The 20,015-nt window shown below is 41.5% G+C and overlaps 1 protein-coding gene across 2 annotated transcripts in view; it reads right to left on the reverse strand.

Moving 5' to 3' along the window:
- LMAN1 (lectin, mannose binding 1) overlaps window positions 1-20,015 on the reverse strand; it is an 89,804-nt gene that overhangs the window by 64,176 nt on the left and 5,613 nt on the right. Inside the window, exons 5-14 of one of the 2 annotated variants that reach the window (XM_054583746.1) lie at window positions 19,730-19,829; window positions 17,538-17,661; window positions 15,865-15,923; window positions 15,309-15,441; window positions 13,461-13,654; window positions 13,241-13,311; window positions 7,490-7,643; window positions 5,573-5,694; window positions 5,222-5,284; window positions 2,063-4,226 (exon numbers count right to left, since the gene is read on the reverse strand). In XM_054583746.1, the coding sequence (XP_054439721.1) occupies window positions 5,248-5,284; window positions 5,573-5,694; window positions 7,490-7,643; window positions 13,241-13,311; window positions 13,461-13,654; window positions 15,309-15,441; window positions 15,865-15,923; window positions 17,538-17,661; window positions 19,730-19,829 (994 nt within the window). In that variant the 3' untranslated portion in view covers window positions 2,063-4,226; window positions 5,222-5,247. Of the gene's footprint in view, window positions 1-2,062; window positions 5,285-5,572; window positions 5,695-7,489; window positions 7,644-13,240; window positions 13,312-13,460; window positions 13,655-15,308; window positions 15,442-15,864; window positions 15,924-17,537; window positions 17,662-19,729; window positions 19,830-20,015 lie in introns of both variants that reach the window. The other variant, XM_054583745.1, reaches the window with a different exon arrangement.

Below are 20,015 nucleotides of genomic sequence, written 5' to 3' on the forward strand. Positions count from 1 at the left end.
GCTCAGGGGGGGAGTGAGTCTGAGTAAGTCTGTGTGGGTTCTTTAAGAGAACTACTTGGGACTCCAGAAGTTTCTTCCACCAACTCAATCCCTGCTGGTTTTTGCAGCCAGAGGTTGTGGGGATTTACCTTCCTGACACTGGAACCCTGGGCTGGGGGGCCTCGTGTGGGGTTAGGGCCTCTCTCTCAAGATCTCCCTCCTGAATTTTTATCCACCACACATGGATGTGGGACCAACCCTTTCCGCATCTCCACCCCTCCGACCAGTCTGGATGGATGTGGTTTCTTTAACTTCATAGTTGTTAGACTTCCATTCGATTTGATTTCTGATGGTGCTGAGTGATGGCTGTTCTGTATTTTAGTTGTGACTTTGATGTGGTTGTGCGAGGCGGTGAGCTGCGTTTACCTCTGCCGCCACCTTGCTAAAATGGTCTCAAAGACTGACAAGACACGTAGGACAAACAGAAACTTTGCTCCGTGCTGATTGAGAACGTACATTAATAGTTAGCTCCATTCTCCCTTTTTGATGCACGGGAACTCAACACTCAAACCATTATGTGAGTTACTATATTTCATCTCCACTGAGGAATGCTATTCATTAATAAGGTCTTACAAAACTTTTTAGACGATAAAAAGCCAGAGCGCCTGTATTTCTGCCTGTTTTGTTTCCCAGTTCAGCACAACTCTCCTTTAGAAAATACTGCACAGGTGTCTCATGACATTGAAAAAAAAACACCCTTTATTTTTCAAAGGCAAGGACAACTTGCTAACGATCTGTCCTATATAATAGTTTTAGTCAGAAGATGAAATCCCCAAAGCCAAGTTGAAATTTGGTAGGTCTGAATGAAAGTATTATTCCTTAAAAGAACAGAAAAAACCAAAATAATAAAAAATCTATTTCATTGTTTTATTATAAATTATGAAGTTATTTATAAAATCTACTAAAATCCCATTTTATTAAGAATTGGGAAATATTAATGGTAGTGGTGTCAATTTTAAACTCTAAAGCCAGTTTGGAAAGGAGACTCCCTGTCTGATCCTTTCGCGGCTGCGGGTGAGAGGGCAGGGGAGGGTGTCAAGCATTAGAGACCCTCAGGTGGAAGCTACACCAACACGGCAACTGAATACTCTGGTATTTTTAAATGAAATCAGATCTCTCAATGTGTCCCCAACAGATGATTCTATTGAAAATGGAATATTCCTCAATTTATTACATGGCCTTTCTACTGGAACATTCAGCAACTATTATTTGTGGCTGTGTATAGAATGACTCATTCCTTTGAAAGGGAAAATAAACACCCCAGAATCTGTGAAGTGGGACCACTAAGCGCTACCCTGCCACAGCCTTCCCGCCCTGCTTGAATCAAGGCCCCGGTCTTTACTATGGCCCGCAAGGCCATGTCTCCAGCCCCAGACCGTGTTGAGGGCTTCTGCGGCATCTAGTTGCCACCACGCCACACCCACAGGCTGACTCATTATTGGACTCTTTTATTTTATCTAGTATTTCTCAGAAGATGGGTCCATTACCTTAGCCTACCATTTTCTGAAACCATTTTATAAGGATTCTATTTTACAAGGCTACCAACGTGGGAGATAAGGATTATGAGGAAACCGAAGGTCATCTTTACTGAGTGGCAGAGCCAAAAATTCAAACCCAGGTTTGACCCCAAAGCTCTACTCTTTCCTTCTTGTATTGCATGGGCTCTGAGAATTGGAATGACTTCGTTAAAATGGTGCCTGCTAAAAAGATTAAAAGATTTTTAAACTGCCCTCAGTAAGGACTAAGAGTTCTAAATTATAGTTTTACCAGTATATGGTCATTAAAAGTGAAAATATCCATTACATCGTTTTAATTCATTTGCATTTTCATTACAGCTTAGCATTTATCCATCACTATTTCCCCTTCTCTTATTACGCTCCCAAATGTGGATTCTGCAGGCAGTATCCACCCAGGGCAGGGAGCACAGCACATCATAAATGAACTACTATCACAGAGCAGGGCCTGTGCGGAAAGTAAATACCTACTTAGGACCAGGGGCCAATGAAGGAAAAGGTGAATTTACTAAAATATTTCTTTATTTGAATAAGGTCAATGTCATTTCTGGAATTTCAGCCAGCATCAAATAACAATCAGAAAAAAACACTTGACAAAATGTTAATCCAATTGAAATTAACAGAGGATAGAAAACTTTTTTAAACTTTAAAAGAAATATATTAAACAGGCAACATACGGATCTAAAAAGTTGCAAGTGGTGATTTCACATTAGGTCATATACATAAAAAGATCCCCAATATAATCATTTGTTCACCATCTTCCTGCAAGAGGCACATTGGGCAGGAAAAGATAATCACATCTTAATATTCACAACCATTATGTTCTTTACAAAGACACCAGGTCTCTGTGATGCAGTGGATCTGGCAATCCCTTATTCAAGTAATTTTTGTTTTCCCCAAGTTATCAAAAAGTACAATTGTCTGAGATAAAATGTCACAAAAATCGCACTCAGGAGAGCAAAAAGCTTTAGCAGGCAGACATGAAGATGGGAGTTTTCCATGGCTTGACCATGATCTGAAAATGATTTTGTAAGTTTAAAAGTCATCAACCAAAGTACAAATGCTATAGGCAACAATCTGGGTTTAGTTTGTAGCTGTTACCCAACCAAAAGTTTCAGTAAAAAGAACATTAAAAATTGTTAAGTATAAAAGAATCAGTGCACACGTGCTAGTATCACGACAATGAAAGTGTTAGGTGCTCAGCTCAGCTTTCAGCCAGCAAAACGCTTATTTTTTTCTGCTCCCCTTCTTAGTGGTTCTCAAACATCAGCGTGCTCAGGATCACCTGAGGGGCCCGTTGAACCTGATTCTGAAGCCGACCCCTGAGTTTTGATCCAGGTGGTCTGGAAAGGAGCCTGGGATCTGTATTCTTAATAAGCACTCCATGACCAGGAGCGACCACACTGTGAGAAACACTGATATTCCTTTAACACATAGCAAAACATTGTTTATTGTTTACAGCTTCATAGGAAAGTCGCAAGCTGAATAAAACATCCGAATGATTGGAACACAATAGGTACATTAAATAAGGGTATCGGCCATTATGCAATAACATTTCTGTTTAAAAGTGGCATCATAAGCATGACTTACACTGAAATTTTAAATCAATTTTGTTTTTATCTAAGGCACCTGTAAAATACTTGCTGGTGTGAGAGAAGTTAACAAATTCAACTATACAAAACAGTACAGAAATGAAAGAATCCTGGCAGTGACTGAATTTTCCACAGACCAAACATTTTTCCTCAGAGATGAACTAAGTCAATTGTTTTGAGCAAAATAAAACATTTCAAACAATACAATACACACCTGTGTGAACAGCTTTGCCGAGTGATTTTTAGCAATTCAATTACTAAGTAGAAAAGATTCACGCTCACGCTCTTGCATAACAGCCGTCTCTGTTCTATCAGGAATGATCCCAACGATTCCTCTGGAATTTTGGCCTCGGGAACGCTTGCTGCATGGATCTGCGTTCCTCTACTAAGTTCAGGCACACGTGGCCATGGACTTTTTAACACTGAATATTTTGAAGCCTTTTGTCTCAAAAGGATTTCCCAAGTTCAGAGTCTACAACTTAAACATACTTCTGAAGGCATTAACTTTTTCCCCCCAGGAAGTAAAGAGTAAATTCTGTGATAATGTCTCAGAAACATGAATTTCAAAATGCGAACGTGAGGAGAAACACCGGTGAAGTGTGCTGAAGCGACTGAAGGTGAGTCAGTAACCGTTCGAATACGCTTGTTCACTGTTCTACAGTAAATGCTAATACAAAAAGTGGTCGGGGCTGTGTGCACACACAGGTCAAGCTGGGCACTGCTATCGGGTAGCATTTTCAGAGTCTGTATGGATCTTAGGCAGTTAGTGCAATCTGTATATGACACCTTAGAATAAATTTATTAAGGCTTGAAAGAATTAAATAACATTATTATACAAAACAGTATTATTTTGGATTCTATGACAAATGAAGATAACCACTTTAGCTAAAAGAGGTGAGTATTTTGAGGTGGCAAAAATAAGTACACAAGCTCTGAAAACAAAATGTTTTCATTTTAAAATGTCATTGACAGACTGCTTCTATAGTATCTGGAACTCTGTACAAAGACTCTGTATCAACCCATTCCAGTCTGATATTTCAAGGTTAAGTTTTCTGACAAGTGCTGCACAGTATCTTCAGTTCTAGCATTAAAAGAAAAAAAAAATCACAAGTATGAAGTCCATTTTTCAAATTTTGCCTTCAAAAATCTTAACACCGCCCCTCGGCTGGCCTCCTTCATTTATAGGAGTACGCAGACCGGGCTGTGTGGGGTAATGTCAGCCAGAATGTGGTGGTGGGTTTTGTGAACTAAAATACCTGCTGAACATGCAATCTGAGCTGGGTTTACAAGCTACACAAAAGAGCAGAAGTTCCTTAAATTACAAATACAAAAATTATTTTCATAATATTGAACTGACACTGTTAGAAGGAAGATACTCGAGCATATACGCAATCATGAAATGAACACATTACCAGGCAAAATACCCATAAAAACTATTATCAGGAATGTGTTCATCAATCTTTTTTTTTTTTTTTTTTTTTTGGCAAAGAGCAGTTCTTAATTCTTCCCCCAAATTTCATTGATAATCAGAGGGAAAAAAATACTTCAATAAACATTCTGAAGCCTATTATCCAGATCCTAACGCTCTCAGACAAAATAGTCTTTGATTTCAAAGGGAACAGTATTAGACTACAGGATTGAGGGATTGGGTCTTTGACTACGAAATTCTGACCTCTTGAAAAAGACTTAGGTTACAAACTAATCATGATGAGGAGCTCTTAGTTCAACCTATTTTGGGCAGAAGGAGGGCTGTGTTTATATGAAATAAAGAAACCTCCAACATCCAAGACTTAGGGGTAACTTTCATACTTGGGGGTTCCCCCATTTTCTATTATTTACCCCCTTATTCATCAATAGGAATATTGAAGTTCAGTGGCTATATTCTACTGGCCAGAAATTAACTGAAATTTAAATAGATTTTATGTACTATGCACAAATTTACATGTGGTTCTCTTTAAGGTCTCTTCTTACTGCAAATCAATGTTTAAAGTTATTTTATACAAAACTGAATAATTTAGCCTATGAAGCAGTTTAAATACATACAGTCCCTCAAAAAGACATTTTGTACATACATACATGATGTACACATATGAAAACGGTGGTCAAAAGAATTTCTTGGCAGCTGCTTCTTGCTGAGTCCTAAGGAAAAAGAAAGAAAAAAAACAGAGAATTTCTATATACTTTACTTTAAGAAATAGGACGCTTAAAATTAAAATACACAATGTCTTTTGAAGTACAAAATACATTAAAATAAGCATACATTCTATACATGCACTCCCACGTGAACTGAAATACACTGGAAATAATATTTGCTTTGTATAAAATTAATTTATAGATATTGAAAATTCTAGTAAGAACAAGGACAACTTTACTGAGTAGTTCAAATGAAACACACACAAAATGTTGGGTCAAATTTTAAAGACTTACCTATACATGATATAACCGATGAACAACACCGTCTGGACCACTACAAATATAACGAAGTGAACCGTAGACAAACATGATGGAAATGGCGGTAGTTCTGGGCATTTTGGTCTTTCATTTGATGGCTGTAAGGCAAAGAACTCTCCATTACAATGAGTGAAATTAGTATTTTAGAAAAAGAAATGTGAAATCTTTATAAAACTCATGGTTTACTGCATAAACTCCAATATTTTCAATTACTCCTCCTGTATCTTCCGTCCCCTTAACTTTTACCAGCAAACCTTCTGGAACAGTAGCTGACACTGGATGGCCTCTACCTCTTCAAGGTCCAGTCACTGCCTCTCTGCCATCTGGTTCCTATCTTCATCACAGTGACAATAACTTGAGTGTCCCTGCAGGTCACAGACCATGCATCCCCTGGGCACCCCCAGTGGACACCTGCTGTACGGGAGTAATTACGAACAGCATCACCGTCCACAGGGTCAGCATGTCACCGTCTGAACCGGAAGTCCTCTCAGAGCGCTTGGCTCCGCCTTCCCGAGTGCCCGGTCCAGGCATCCCGCGGCTGGCCACCAGCGGACGGCCGGGCCAACCTGCCGGTCTCAGCTCTTACCTGCCCCTTTCCTAGTACTCCACATTACTGATAAGTATTCTGACAAATGTGTCTTTTCCTATTTTCACAAGTATTCTTTCTATTACAAGGAGGTAAGTACCAGGGACAAAGATTCCCTCCAGGTATGCTGACGGAATCGCTTCTATGATGATTTGTTTTGAAGATGTTTACATCAAAAAAAAAAACAAAAAAAAAAAAAAAAAAACCTTACACCTATGGGATAAAGTTCTTCAGTGTGTGTGTACACACACACACACACACACACACACACACACACACACATATATATATATATATATATATATATATATATATATATAGTGCCCAAATCATCAATTTAGCTGTTTCAACAAAGGCTAAAGTGGGTGAGTGGAGGTGGGGTAGGTGGCAATAACCTCAAACAGAATTAGGAAACAGATCATAATGCTTAAGAGAGGTAGTGGTCAATAAGAAAAATATTAAGCCACATGTGGAAAACTGGAAGAGGAAGAGGCAAATGTTACTAGCATTTGTGAATTTTATAAGGGTTTTTAAAGCCAATAATTAAGAAAAAACTTAGAAGTACCAGTATTAGAAGTCTTCTAATACTGTCTCTTATGAATGTTAAATTAAGTTATTAATTTTTAATATTTATTGCCAATCTCCCAAACTGTAGATGGGAATTACTTCTGCTACTAAAAATACCTAATAAAGTCAAACAAAAATAAAAACAAGAAAATTTTAGAAATGAAACAAGACAGGAAACGGAGCTGAAAGAAGAATCTTGCTTAGGGAAAGCTGCTGTTAGCTTTGGCTCTGCGCTTCCTTAACATCTGAGAGAGCAAGATGAGTTACCCAGTGCAGTCTCTCTGTCTAACACAAGAGTTTCTCAAAAGAGGCATTTACCTTTCAAAGTTGTTGAAAGGTATCATTACTGATTTATTACTATTTTTTTATTTTTTTAAAGAAAACTTAGAGGGAAAAATCTAGGAAAAAAGTCTGAGATTATGATGGGTCTACTAACTGGAATAGCAATTAAAAAAAAAATTCCATTCAATAAGCTATGGAGGCATGATATAGAACTTACAGAGACATATGGAACAATTCCACCCGAATACAGGGGTGGGCAAAAGTAGGTTAATAACAATAAATAGTACAATAATAAATGACAGAGTAAACAGACTAGAACTCACAACTGTAAACCTACTTCTGCCCACCCCACATTATAAAAGAGCACTTGGCATTGACTAAACAGCTACAACAGTCTCTACAGAATAAAGTGGAACACGTGTTCCTCCTTCCACGAAACAGGAGGGTGCGGTGCTCACCGCGCTCCGCTGCACGAGGTTCTCCACCTCCCGCTTCACTACGTGGAGGTGCTCCTTGATGTCGTTGAAGTGCTGGGTTGTCTCATAGACTCCCCCTGCTGACCCAGGATGCTGGATGCCACTGACCAGCCTGACAGTGTCACTCATGGAATTCCTGAAACAGAAAGTCCCTTTAGACAATGGAATCACTAGAAAAACGACTGTTTTCAATCACTGATTTCCAATGATTAGATGCACTTCTAAGCTCAATATATCAGATCACAAAACAACAGATAAAGAATATCATTATTTTAAAAAACTGAATTGTCATCACCATTGGAAATAAATTTACAAAACTGTAAGTTAACATTATGCCTTTATCTTTTACTAAAGGTCATCTAACCACATAGGGAATAATGCTAAATAACCTGTGTTAAACCAGTGTTCAGTGGGTGCTGAATAACATAATGGATGATCATCTTTAATCAACATCTGTCTTTATAGGCGTTTAATGCTACGCAGTAAAGAGTTACCCCATCAGGCCTGCGCGGCCCAAACCCTGCGCACTGCAAAGCTCTGCAGGACTGGCCTTTGACCAGCCCCTACGGGGAGCCTCTCAGCCCCCAACACCTGCGTGGAAACAGTGCTTCTGTCTCCCTGGGTCTTGGACCCCCCCGGGGAGTTGATGCTAAGGATGGGAGTTGTTTGTGTCTGCCTGGGGCCTGGCCCGCTGTGTCAGTCTGACCTCGAGGGGGACTGTAGACAGAGTGGTTAGTATCAGCCACGTGGATGCTTCACGCCTCTGTGACTGACCCCCTAACACAATCTGGGGCACCAAGGCTTGGCAGCACTCTGAACACATCGCCACACGTCCCTCCTGAGAGGGACCCCACTGGGGATGCACCGAGGGCACTGGCTTCTCCAACTCCACCCATTCGCCTTTCCCCTTTGCTGATTTTATTCTATCCTTTGGTTGTGATAAAATGTAACTGTGAGTATAGCAGCTTTTCTGAGTTCTGTGTAAATCCTTCTAGCAAATTAGAGAACCTAGGGATGGTCTTGAGCCCCCCCAAGTCGGATGTGATTCTATTTCCCCTGTAGTTCTATCAGATGCCACTGTAAAATACAAACCCATTGCCTCAACTAGAACCCAACACAAGAGACATCTACCTGTTTCCAGTATGAAGGAAGACTTGGTTGTCTGGCATACTGAGCAATGGTCTTTAAGTGTTTTCTTTTTTGGGGGTAATTTTGACCCCATACAACATTTCACTTCACACATACTGACTTCAGGATATAATCTCTATGTAAAATGTGAATGCACTATTCAGATGTAAGATCAAGACGTCTACCACTGACAGCTTCAGTGATGGGCTGGGTCACGGGGCTTGAAGAGAGTGGTGAGCGTCTTGAATGAGATAAGTGATGATCAAGAATGCAAATTAAAACCACAACGAGCCACCATCTCATGCCTGCCAGAATGGCCATCATCAATAAATCAACAAACAACAGGAGCTGGTGAGGATGTGGAGAAAGGGGAACGGACCCTTCTGCACTGATGGCGGGAATGCAGACCGGTGCAGCTGCTGTGGGAAGCAGCACGGAGACACCTCCAAAAACCTAAAATGGCCCAGGCTGGTGTGGATCAGTGGACTGAGTGCTGGCTTGCTAACGGAAGGGCTTGAGCAAAACAGAAAAAGGACTCAAGGACATGGACAACAGTGTGGCCATTGCTGCGGGGAGGGGATAAAGGGACTAAATGGTAATGGAAAAAAAAATTCAATAAAGGTTAAAATAAAATTGCCCTGGCTGGTGTTGCCCAGTGGGTTGAGTGGTGATGGCCTGTGAACCAAAGGGTCGCTGGTTTGACTCCCAGTCAGGGCACAGGCCTGGGTTGCAGGCCAGGTCCCCAGTACGAGAGGCAATCACATGTTGATGTTTCTCTCCCTTCCTGTTTCCCTCCCTTCTCCTCTCTAAAAATAAATAAATAAAATCTTTTAAAAAATTAATTAAAAAAATAAAGAGGAAAAATTTATTTTGACACAGTGGGAAAAGTGCTAAACATTAAATGGCTTAGTATACTATGTTATGTAGCATGGATACAAAATAAAGGATGCATAAGAGATTCCTTGGGGCTAGAATATCTAGACTAATAAAACTTCACAATAAAAAAGAATAATGCTTAAAGACTGGTAAGCAGCTTAAGTATTATGTTACAGGAAAAGGCTGAAAGGACAAAAGAGGAGAATTAAGAACCCGAAGAACATTGGAAAATGTTCATGTGAAAATGCCTAGCGCAATACCTAGAATTCAAAAGGTACACAATAAATGAGGGAAAGGCAAACATGGAATGCTAAATGCTGCATACTCTCACAAAAAAGGGCATTTAATACCTTGAGTTTAACATTTAAAATATACAACCAATCAACAAATGACACAGGCTACCACATGCAAATGGTGAAGCTCAAAAAACATTTTTAACTCCGCCCACAGAAAAGGCCTAAAAGCAATGACGACGCAGCACCAGTGAACACCAGACTGCCTACAAATACCACTTCCCAAGAAAACATCAGGGCTTCAGGGAACAACGCCTTTTGCCATGTCTGAGGCAGATTTGTACAAGAGAAGCCGGGAAAGATTTACACTGGAAAGGAAGTGACCAAAGACCACCGGGGCTGTTGTCGAAAGGACACTGAAGATAGTGGCCAAAGAAGGGACAAGTTGAACATTAATGATAAAGACCAGTGGCTCAAACAGCAGAATACATTAAAATCCACGAGTTGCAGAAAAATCACCCCTTACTACCCATCCTGTGACCTCGGAGGTTGCCAGGGCTCTGACTCATTAAGGCAGAAGGGAGAATCAAGTCTTTACCCTGCCTTTCCCGATCTAACTGAGGGGGACCAGAGATGGGGAAAACTCTCCTTTTTAAATGGAGAGGCAGCTTTAGAACAAGTGTCGGCTTTCTTCAACCTCTGATGCAGCGGTGGATGTAGGGTATGGCCTTCGCTGGCTGCTAAAACTTTGATGAGGCCTTTTATAACGAATGGCTCAGGCTGGCAACATCGAGTTATTAATGATGACTGTTGAGAGTGGGTAACAGGGATATGATAGAGGGCTTATTCCCAACTTTTTTGTGTGTGTTTGGAAATTTCTGCAATGAAACAAAAGTTGGCATGGCTTTATGATAGGCTAGAAATAGCACTTTAAAGTGAAGAGATAACGAGAACAAATTCTGACTCTGTTTTCAGACTGTGATTTTTTTTTTATCATTCAAGGCCTTTTAAAAATCCTTCTGTAATCCGAAGGGAATTGAACTCCACGCTTCTGCTAAAAAATAATTCTACGATTACCTAAGAATATGAAAATCCATAAAGACACAAACCACCCTGACCATAAAAGGCAGATATTTCCAAACTCTTTACATTTCTTTCTGCAACTTAAATCATGAAGAAAAGCTCTGCAGGACAAATTCAGAAATTTGAGTTGTTTTTCCATTAACTCATTGTATACAGGACGCTTGGTCTCAGTAAGCAGGAGTTTACAAGGACCATGAACTACCCTGAGTAAGCGCTTTCATGGATAATACGAACAGATGGCTAGGATGTACTAACCACTAACTGAATCTTAAGACGTTCTTAGTATTACTTTTGAGTAAGACAAGCAAATCACAAGAGAATCCAGAGTGTGCTATCATCCTTATAAAAAGGAAGGAAATCTAAGAAAATACACGTGTGCAGAACAGGAAGAACTGACCAGATGCCCGCCCCGGCCCCCCGCCAGAGGCTCTTGAAACCATAGTGTCGCCTATCCTTCATACACCCAAACTGTACAGTTAAAAATTTATCAGATATAGAAAGAAAAGAACCACTAGTATTACAAATAAATATTGTAAACAGACTGAAGAGAGCAGGGAAGAAGAGAACTAAACTACCCGGAAAAACAGTGTCTGAATTAGACACTGTTAGGCTAGAGGCAAAAGGAACGTTACATAAATCCGTCAGTAAATGCATTTCTCACAGGGATATGTGAAACACTTTATGTGCACACTAAACACATTACAGACAGTAAGAGCCAGGTTTCTCCCTACTGGAGAAAGAATTTTCAAATAGGGGAAGAAAGAAAGCTAAAATCAACCCTGTATTGTTCAGTCTAACTAGACTCAAAAGTACCCGCATAATCCACACTCTTGTTCCAGGTAAGACATCAATGATGCTAAAATCGGTGAGCAAAAGTTTAAAGTGAAACAGGATCTTTGCAGTCTTAAAGTATTTTTCCTAAAATATTTGTTAACCACCAAGGGAAGGACAGTAACTTTAAAGCAGAGAAGTTGGGAAGAAACCATCGTAAGCAACTGATCACAGGCAACATCACCAGGAGTGAGACATTCGTGAGCATGACACGCTGTCGTAGTTGTGTCAAAAAACGCAGAACCTCCATCGAATCGTGACTGAATACCAACAAACCCAAACTGAGGGACAATGGACCACATAACTGATCAATGCTCTTGGAATTCATTAATGGTCATGAAAGACAAGGAAAAGATAAATTATTTCAGACTGCAGAAGTCTAAACAGAAGTAACTAAATGCCATGTGAAATCCTGGACTGGGTCTTGGAATAGAAAAAAGACAGTGGAAAACTGGTGAAATCTGAATAGGATCATTAGTTAACAGTACTGTACTAATGCCAGTTGCTTGGCTCAGACAATTGTACTATGCTTATATAAGGTGTTAACATTAGGGGAAGATGGGTGGGGAATGTACAGAAACCATATATTTTTGAAATTGTCTAAAGGCTAAAATTAGATCAAAATAAAGATGAAAAAAAAGTTACAAGAACCAGTCTATTTTTAAGAGAACGTACTATTCATTTAGCATCACAAATATTTTAATCCCAAGTTTACAACTGGAAGGTTTTTTTAAATGCCATGCAGTACAACACAATTTTTTGAAAGGAAACACAACTCTTTTGAAAGGAAACACAAATTTGCTGTTAAAGTCGGGCTGCCTTTAATTTCTAGGTGTCTGGTATTTCCACTTTCTATTTGACCTAATCCTGCTTAATTTTCCAGCCCTAAGTAACTCATTCTGACATTCTTGTTTGTCAAGGGCTGACTGGCTGGGGCAGTGCTCTAAAATATTAGCTTATGAAACATGACATTTCGGCTGTTTCTCTGCTCCAGGCATTGAAAGCTGTTAATTATCTGCATAAGTAAGTCATGTTTAGAAACTTATCATTCAACATTTCAAGGACAGAGTAACTCTGCTATGCTCCAACTTTGTCCAGTCTCGCTTAGGTTTACAAGATGGAATGAAAAGTCACACATTGCATATTTCCTTCAAAATGCTTTCATTCTATCCTAATTCTTACATCAAGTATGCTTGTAGTACAGTCCTACAATGCTGTGCATGCTTATTGTCCTAGCATTTTTCAAAGAATTGTTATACATTACTCATATTCTTTTTATATTTTAGAAATGTATGAACAGTCCTGGCTGTCAAGTAACTGTGACAAACCTATTTTTTAAAAGATGCTACAGCATTTTTTCTTTTCTAGCTTAGAACAATGAAACAATTAGACATGCTTGTAATTTCTACATGAAAAAGTTCCTGTACTTTACATTCCCCTATTTATAAAGTGAATCTAGGACATGATTCTTACCCTCATGCAGGAATCTTACAATGATAATGTGCGTGCACATCATCGAGAAGTCACAGATTTAAAATAAAGGCGGCACGTTAACACTGAGACACTACTGCTGCATACTTACTTCATTTCATTTACTTGTCTCAGAATCTCATGCTGAGCGTTCACAATGGTATCCAGCTCTTGTTGGGAGATCTGCGGGAGAAACAACAGATGTAGCCAGCTCGAGAACCCAGGTTCCGCAGGAGCGCACAGCACAGCGGCCGTTCCTGCCTGCCTCTCCTGCCCGCCTCTCCTGCCCCAGGCCCGCTAACCAGGGCCTGCCGCACGTCTGGGAGGCTCACCTGCCCCTGCTGCCCGGGGGTCCCTGCTCCTCTTTTAGAGATCTCCTCTGTCAGGGAAGAGACGTATTTCCTCTGTTCATCAAGAATCATATCTAACTGTCGGTTCAGCTGCTTGATTTCAAGATGAATACGATTCTGTCCTTCAAAGATCTGTCTCAGCTCACGGTCTCCTACACTCTCAAATATTTCATCCGCTGAAATGGAAATAGAAGTTAAAACTGTAAGAATCGCCTATGCACATGTATTTTTCAAAATAATGAAAGTGACCAATATATACTAAAATTAGAACATCACCAATGCAGTGTGGTATAGGCTCCGAACAGGGTACATGCAGATAATTAACCCAATCATGACCAAATTACTGTCTGTCTTTTTTATGCCTGGTAGTTCAACATTTGTTATAAATTTGGTCTGAAACTAATTGACTAAAACTAAAACTCATTTACTCTTTTCAGATATACTAGGATTTCATTTATATGAATGTGCAGAACTAATTTATGTTAGAAGTCAGAGCAGTAGTTGCCTCTGTGGTGGGGGCAGCCTGGAAAGAGGCACGAGGGGACTTTCTGGGGCGACGAAAATGCTGTGGGTACTGACCTGGGTTATGGTGAAATGGATCTTCACATCTGTCACAATTCATCAAACTACAGTCTTAAAATTTGTGTACTTTACTGGTGTAAAAGATTAAGAAATGGAGTAAAAAAGAGCTGATTTTCCTTTAATACCTGACCGTGCTGAAAATAGATCACAACCTTCAAACACTACAATAAGCTTCAACATACCCACAAATCACATGTGATATTAAAAACAAATCCAGTAAAAGAAAATAGTTTATCTTTCATGCTTCGCTTAAGTCTGAATCATCCTGTGATCACTTAGGAATCACATACTACAAAGAGCTCAATTATGCTGATGGGGAACAACCCAGATAACAAAAGTCAGCAAATAAAATTAAGTACCCTATTTGGCCTTACCATGGTTTTTTTTGAATCCTCACACAAGGATTTTTTTTTTAACTGATTTTTTTTAGAGTGAGAGGAAGGGAGAGAGGCAGGGGGACAGGGGAAGAAAGAGGGGGAAAGATAGGAACATTGATGTGAGAAAGAAACATCCATCAGTTACCTCTTTGTATGTGCCCCGCTGGGGGATCAAACCTGTACCCTATGTGCCCTGATGGAGGGGTTGAACCCTCAACCCTTCGGTGCATGGGGTGATGCTCCAACCAACTGAGCCACCCGGTGGAGGCTGGCCTTAACATATTTTACGTTTGACATGTAGCACACTGAAGTTTCTTAGTAAGTAGCTTAGACAAGTAATTCAAAACTTTCAACTTTCTGAAGCCCAGAATTCAGTTGAGTAGTAAGGGAATGAGAGCCAGAAAATCATTTCACATTACTGTCCCAATAGTTTTGGTAGTTTTCAAGTATGATCTCCATATAAATGAGGTAACTGGGCGCCAATAAAAGGAAAGGAATCAACCTTGGAAGATTTCCTTCAACAGACATTTACCGAGCTTCTACTTCTAGGTCGGCATGGTTGCTTCTTCGGTTGAGCGGACAGTGGTACACACACGAAGTCCTGTCCCCCCTGGGGCTGGCGCTGCGGGGGCCACCGCACGCCCATGGCACCGGCGCCCTGACCGCACCCTCCACTGCGCTTGGCCCGCTTACTGGCACAAACATCAGCCTCTGCGCCCCTTGAAGACTGAAGATTTGCTCACAAACTGTTTCCAGAAATTACTTGGAAAGTCCCAGATAAGAGAGAGGAGGAGGTGACGGGAAGCGTGTGGGGACACACAAGGGCTACCACGAACGCCGCGGCCCTGAGGCCAGCTTCGCTGCGACTCACCAGGTTGGCCTTGAAGGTCAGGGTGGCCCTTCTGAAATTCCTCTTTTTTTTTATCCAGTTCTTGTTGAAAGTGCTCAAATTCCTCCTGATATTTTTCTTTTTCTTTTTCTGAAATTTCTTTATCTGGTGTAGGCTTTTTTGGAGTTTAAGAACAGGTCATTAAAAAGAATTTTAAAAAAGAAAATAATAAACCTCAATATATAGCCTTTTTCTCATTTTAACTACTCTACCACTAGTGGAAAGGTTAACATGAAAATGTTATTTCTTACTTAAATCATAACCAGTTTACTCTTGCTTTTAATAATTGCAGCAACAAACACTAACAGCCACAGCCATTTAGCGAGCGCTTGCTGGAGGCGCACACCTTGTTTAGTGCTTACAAATGCCTGGAGAAGGCCAATGCAAACATCGCGGTTTACCAGTGAAGAGACGCTAAGTAACTTGCACCAGGGCACGGGGCAGTAACTGGCAGAAGCAAGAGCCAAACCTAAGTCAGTCTCCCCACGTTTTCACTATTAAACTGAAAATAAACTTACTGACAACTGTTGGTACTTACTGGCTCCTTCCCAGGCTCAGTCAGCTGGAAAGTCAGAAAAGAAAGGACATCATGGTCATCTATAAATTAAAAAAAAAAAAAAAAAAAAAAAAAAAAAAAATTGAAAGAGGTTGCATAATGTTATTTTTATGGTTGTGAATCTACAGGTAGCTATTACTTAAAAAAAAAAATCAATAAGGGAAATAAAAATTAGCTCTAATTTGGTAAATGCAATGGTGCTCTGTGAGCTTAGACAAAAATTCATCAGAAAGATTTAATTAGAAATAAGCAAAATTCACTTTCTTAATCCTAACCCAGACCACTTAGCAATGTTTAACATAAAACAGATATTTACTAAATTTCTGAAAAGGGAATGAACAAACAAATGAAGGGTCATGTCAAGCCCAAATTCCTAACCCTGGCACCGAGATCCCTCCATGTTTTCCCACAGCTCCTCTTGGACCGTGTCTCAGCCAAATAAAACAAAACCCTGTCCTCCACAGGGTTCCTGTACCTGTCTGTGTCCACCGACCCGTCTCCCAGCACCTGCCACTGCCTGCCGGCCTTGTTACAAACACGACACCGCCCTGTCCCAGCGCACAGGGCGGCGGAGTCCGGACTCGCGCGCGAGGCCCTGGCCTCCCTAACAGCATTCCTGGACTCCCAGAGCACCCCGATACGGAGTTCGGTTACTCTAGCCAGACAGCGTTCATATTGGTTTTCCCTCACACAGCAGACATTAACAATTTTATTTTATCTAAAATCGTATAAAAATAAAGTTAATTTCAAGCTGTTAAAATTAATTTTAAGCTGAAAACAAGGACCTAGCAGATCAAACCTCACGGCATCAAACTAAAACACCAATCCTGGCTAGTCGAATCCACAAAGCAAGAGCGACTCATTTCAACTGTGTGACAATCTCTGTCCGCCACTGTTACGGAGATCTAGACATGTAGCCAGATTAAAGAGAACACTATAAGAGTACGGTGTGGGTTAGGTAGCGATAGGGGCAGTCAGGCATGTAATAGAGCGCTGGGCCCAGGAGCCAGGGAGCCAACCGAGTCCTGCCCCGGTCCGGCCGTTACTAGCCGCATGATCTTTAGAAAGTCCTTTAATCCATGATTTGGCAAACTCACCCAACATTAGGGTAAAATCTATCCTCTCTCTCCCTCCCTGTGTTGTTTGAAGGAAAAGTCATATATTTGAAAATAAAAATATGATATAATGTACCACAGAAACTCAAGATGGTTATTAATGTCAAATGATAAGTCCATCCGCCATCACAGGTAGGAAAAAAACGGTAAACGTATCTTGTTTAAAGCTTAGTCCTCAATAATATTTCCTCGGGCCACCCAATTCACATAAATGTGTTGCGATACCTCTCAGGATCCTTAGAACTTTCGGCAATTAACCTTGTAAGGCCTCTACTTTAAACGTCTCCTCCACTATAGAGTGGCACCCAAACCAAGGTTCTAACTCCCACTGTTGTGCGTGGCCCCACGCGCTGGCATCCCTGCAGAACATGGGTGGGGAACTGGCAGTCCCGAGAGACCGAAAGACTGGCCCTGCAGGCTCCGGGAAGCTTACAACTAGTGAAAGGTTCAAAGTGAACAAGTCTACACGTCTCCAAAGCATACTGACCCCAACAAAACTCATTTCACAAACGCTTAATGTTAAAAGACAGCAAGATTTACCTGCAAGACCTCCAGTTGCGGCAGATATTCCAAAATGCCCTTGTGTGGGGATAATCATATTCTCCACTTTGGCACAAAATTCATAATCATTTTTATCTGGTGTGAAGCCATTATTGATCATTACCTAGGGAGACATACAGTTGCTGCAGTTTTTACAACAGACACTGAAAGGAATTTCAAGTAGTCAATTATGACTAATACTATTTGATCTTATAACCGATTGTCAAAAAGCTATCAGCTTTCTCTCATGGTTATAAAGGGTAATCCCTTATCCACTAAATAACCTCACTTATTTTTGGTACACTATACAAGAAAATATTTCACTTAAGAAAATGGTTTTTGCCCTACTAGGTGTCAAAGACTTCACAGAAAAATTTGTTAACTTTCCATGGAAAATCTTTCTAAAACAGAATATGGTTCACCTTTTCTAGAGAATTCTTAGGGAACCCTGATTTCTTTGAACGGTTCACACAGAACAGGGATCAAACTTGTTCTGCAACCCCAGGGACAGAGCTAAAAAGAATAGGCTGAATTTACAATTTTTACTGTAGTTAGTTGAAAATTAAATAGATTACTTTACTCAACAGGGAGCTCCTCCTCATCAAATTAGGAAGGTAAAGGAACTGTCATTAAGTTAGCAGAGAGACAGCAAAAGTGCCAGAAGTCATATTGACAAAAGAGGAAGAAAATGAAAACACCACAAAGTCACAAGTTTTCATTCTGCAGAATGTGACTTTGAAGCAGTGAGCCTGTACGTCCTAATGGGGTCTCGGTGCTGGAAGCGCAGGGACGCGCCAAGCACGTGGCACAAGCTCTCTTCTCATGCCCCAGCCCAGCGGCAGCCTGGCCTCGGGGCACCTGTCAGTCCCGGCCACCTGTTCCTCCCCTTGCCCCGCCCCGCCCCGGGGGTGGAGTCCCTGGGAGGGAGAGTGGGCGTTTTGTCAAGGTCCACCCTTCATACTGACAGGTGTCTTGCCAAAAGTTTGGACAGAGCATTTTCTCCATGTGACCTGATCTTAACCACCACTGACAAAACTTTGCGCCTTCCCACTCCCCTCTCAGACATGAATGAAGGGCATTCTTGGCTAGTTAATGGTACCTCGTGGTTGTACAAGTGGCCAGAAATTCAGCAACGACCTGACCCCACAACTGCATCCACCCTCCCTCCCCTGAGTGGACCAGCACTGAGTCCTGTCGTGTCTGCTCCTCATGCCCCCGCTGCCTCGGGTCAGACCACAGGTGCAGTCGTACAGTGCAGCTGCTGCTGGCTCTAACCAGTCCTGTTACTTATTTGGTACGACACTGTCAAGTCACCTAAAACCTCCCACGTTCCGTTTCTCCATGTAGGGCGGGGACGCCCACGCCACGGGGCTGCTGGAAAGAATACTGAGGAACTGCAGTAACGTATCGAGCACGGGGCATGGCCCATTGAAAGTCAAGGGGTCTAAAGGACTATCTTCTGCTCCTTCCACAAATACTATTGTAAGAAAACTGCTGCCCAAGTCTTTCTAAGTTGCAGATCCGATCATTTCACTTTCCTGCTTAAAACTCTCTAAGCCGTTCCTTACCAGACGGGCTGCCCGAGGCCCGCAAGGCTTGCTGACTGCCCCTTCCGCCTCACTTCTTCCCCCCGCCCCCCGCCCCCGCCCCCCGCCCCCCCGCAGCCTTGTGGCAGTCCCCAGGCCTGTTTTCTCTACCTGGAGCGTGTGCCCCATCTGGGAAATCCTACTCCCCTCTGACTGCACTCAGCAGCTGCTCCCGGCCCTCTCCCGGTCACTGGCAGTGGCAGTGCCCTAGCCCGCTGGCCCTCTGGTGGTACCTGTGTTGCAGCATTCACCACACAGTATGGTAACGTGACACAAGGTCTCCTGCATTAGATTGCAAGCTCCTTGGAAAATGACCTTTGCCTTGCTCCTATCTGTATCCTGACGGTTTGTATATGCACCTAACACGTAGCACACAGTAGGATGCTTAAACATTTACTGACTCATGCAAACCCAGTGGCCAGGTTTTAGAACACGTGACCACTTACACCAGGCTTTGAAAAACCACTCCTGCTCCCTCACAGTGACCCTGATGAGGCCGAGACCACCACCCCAACTTAAATGCGTTTAATTTCTATCCAAGACGCAAAATGAAAAGTCACACTAGAATACTGTCCGTTTGATGGTCGCTACATGCACGGTACTCACTGTCAATGTTTTCTGGTAGTATGTAATCTTTGCCCGGACAGGATAGGGCTTATTACGAAAGTCCCTCTGGCAACTTGTCAAAGCTTGATTAGCACCGTCACTATAGGATAAGGGAAAGGAACACAGGCGAGAAACTTAAGCTTTTCAGTATTTAAAATGACTCGTGTCTAGAAAGACTAAAATAGCATTAAGTGGAGACAAAGTCTTGAGGGAGCTGAAGTTATTTATTCAGAAGGTGCAGAGCTGGCGCACGAGTTTCTCCTGTGAATTGCCAGCACTCCGGAGA

The sequence above is a fragment of the Pteronotus mesoamericanus genome, unplaced genomic scaffold, assembly GCF_021234165.1.
Source record: "Pteronotus mesoamericanus isolate MK-2021 breed Mesoamerican mustached bat unplaced genomic scaffold, CSHL_Meso_final contig_74, whole genome shotgun sequence".
Taxonomy (NCBI): Eukaryota; Metazoa; Chordata; class Mammalia; order Chiroptera; family Mormoopidae; genus Pteronotus; species Pteronotus mesoamericanus.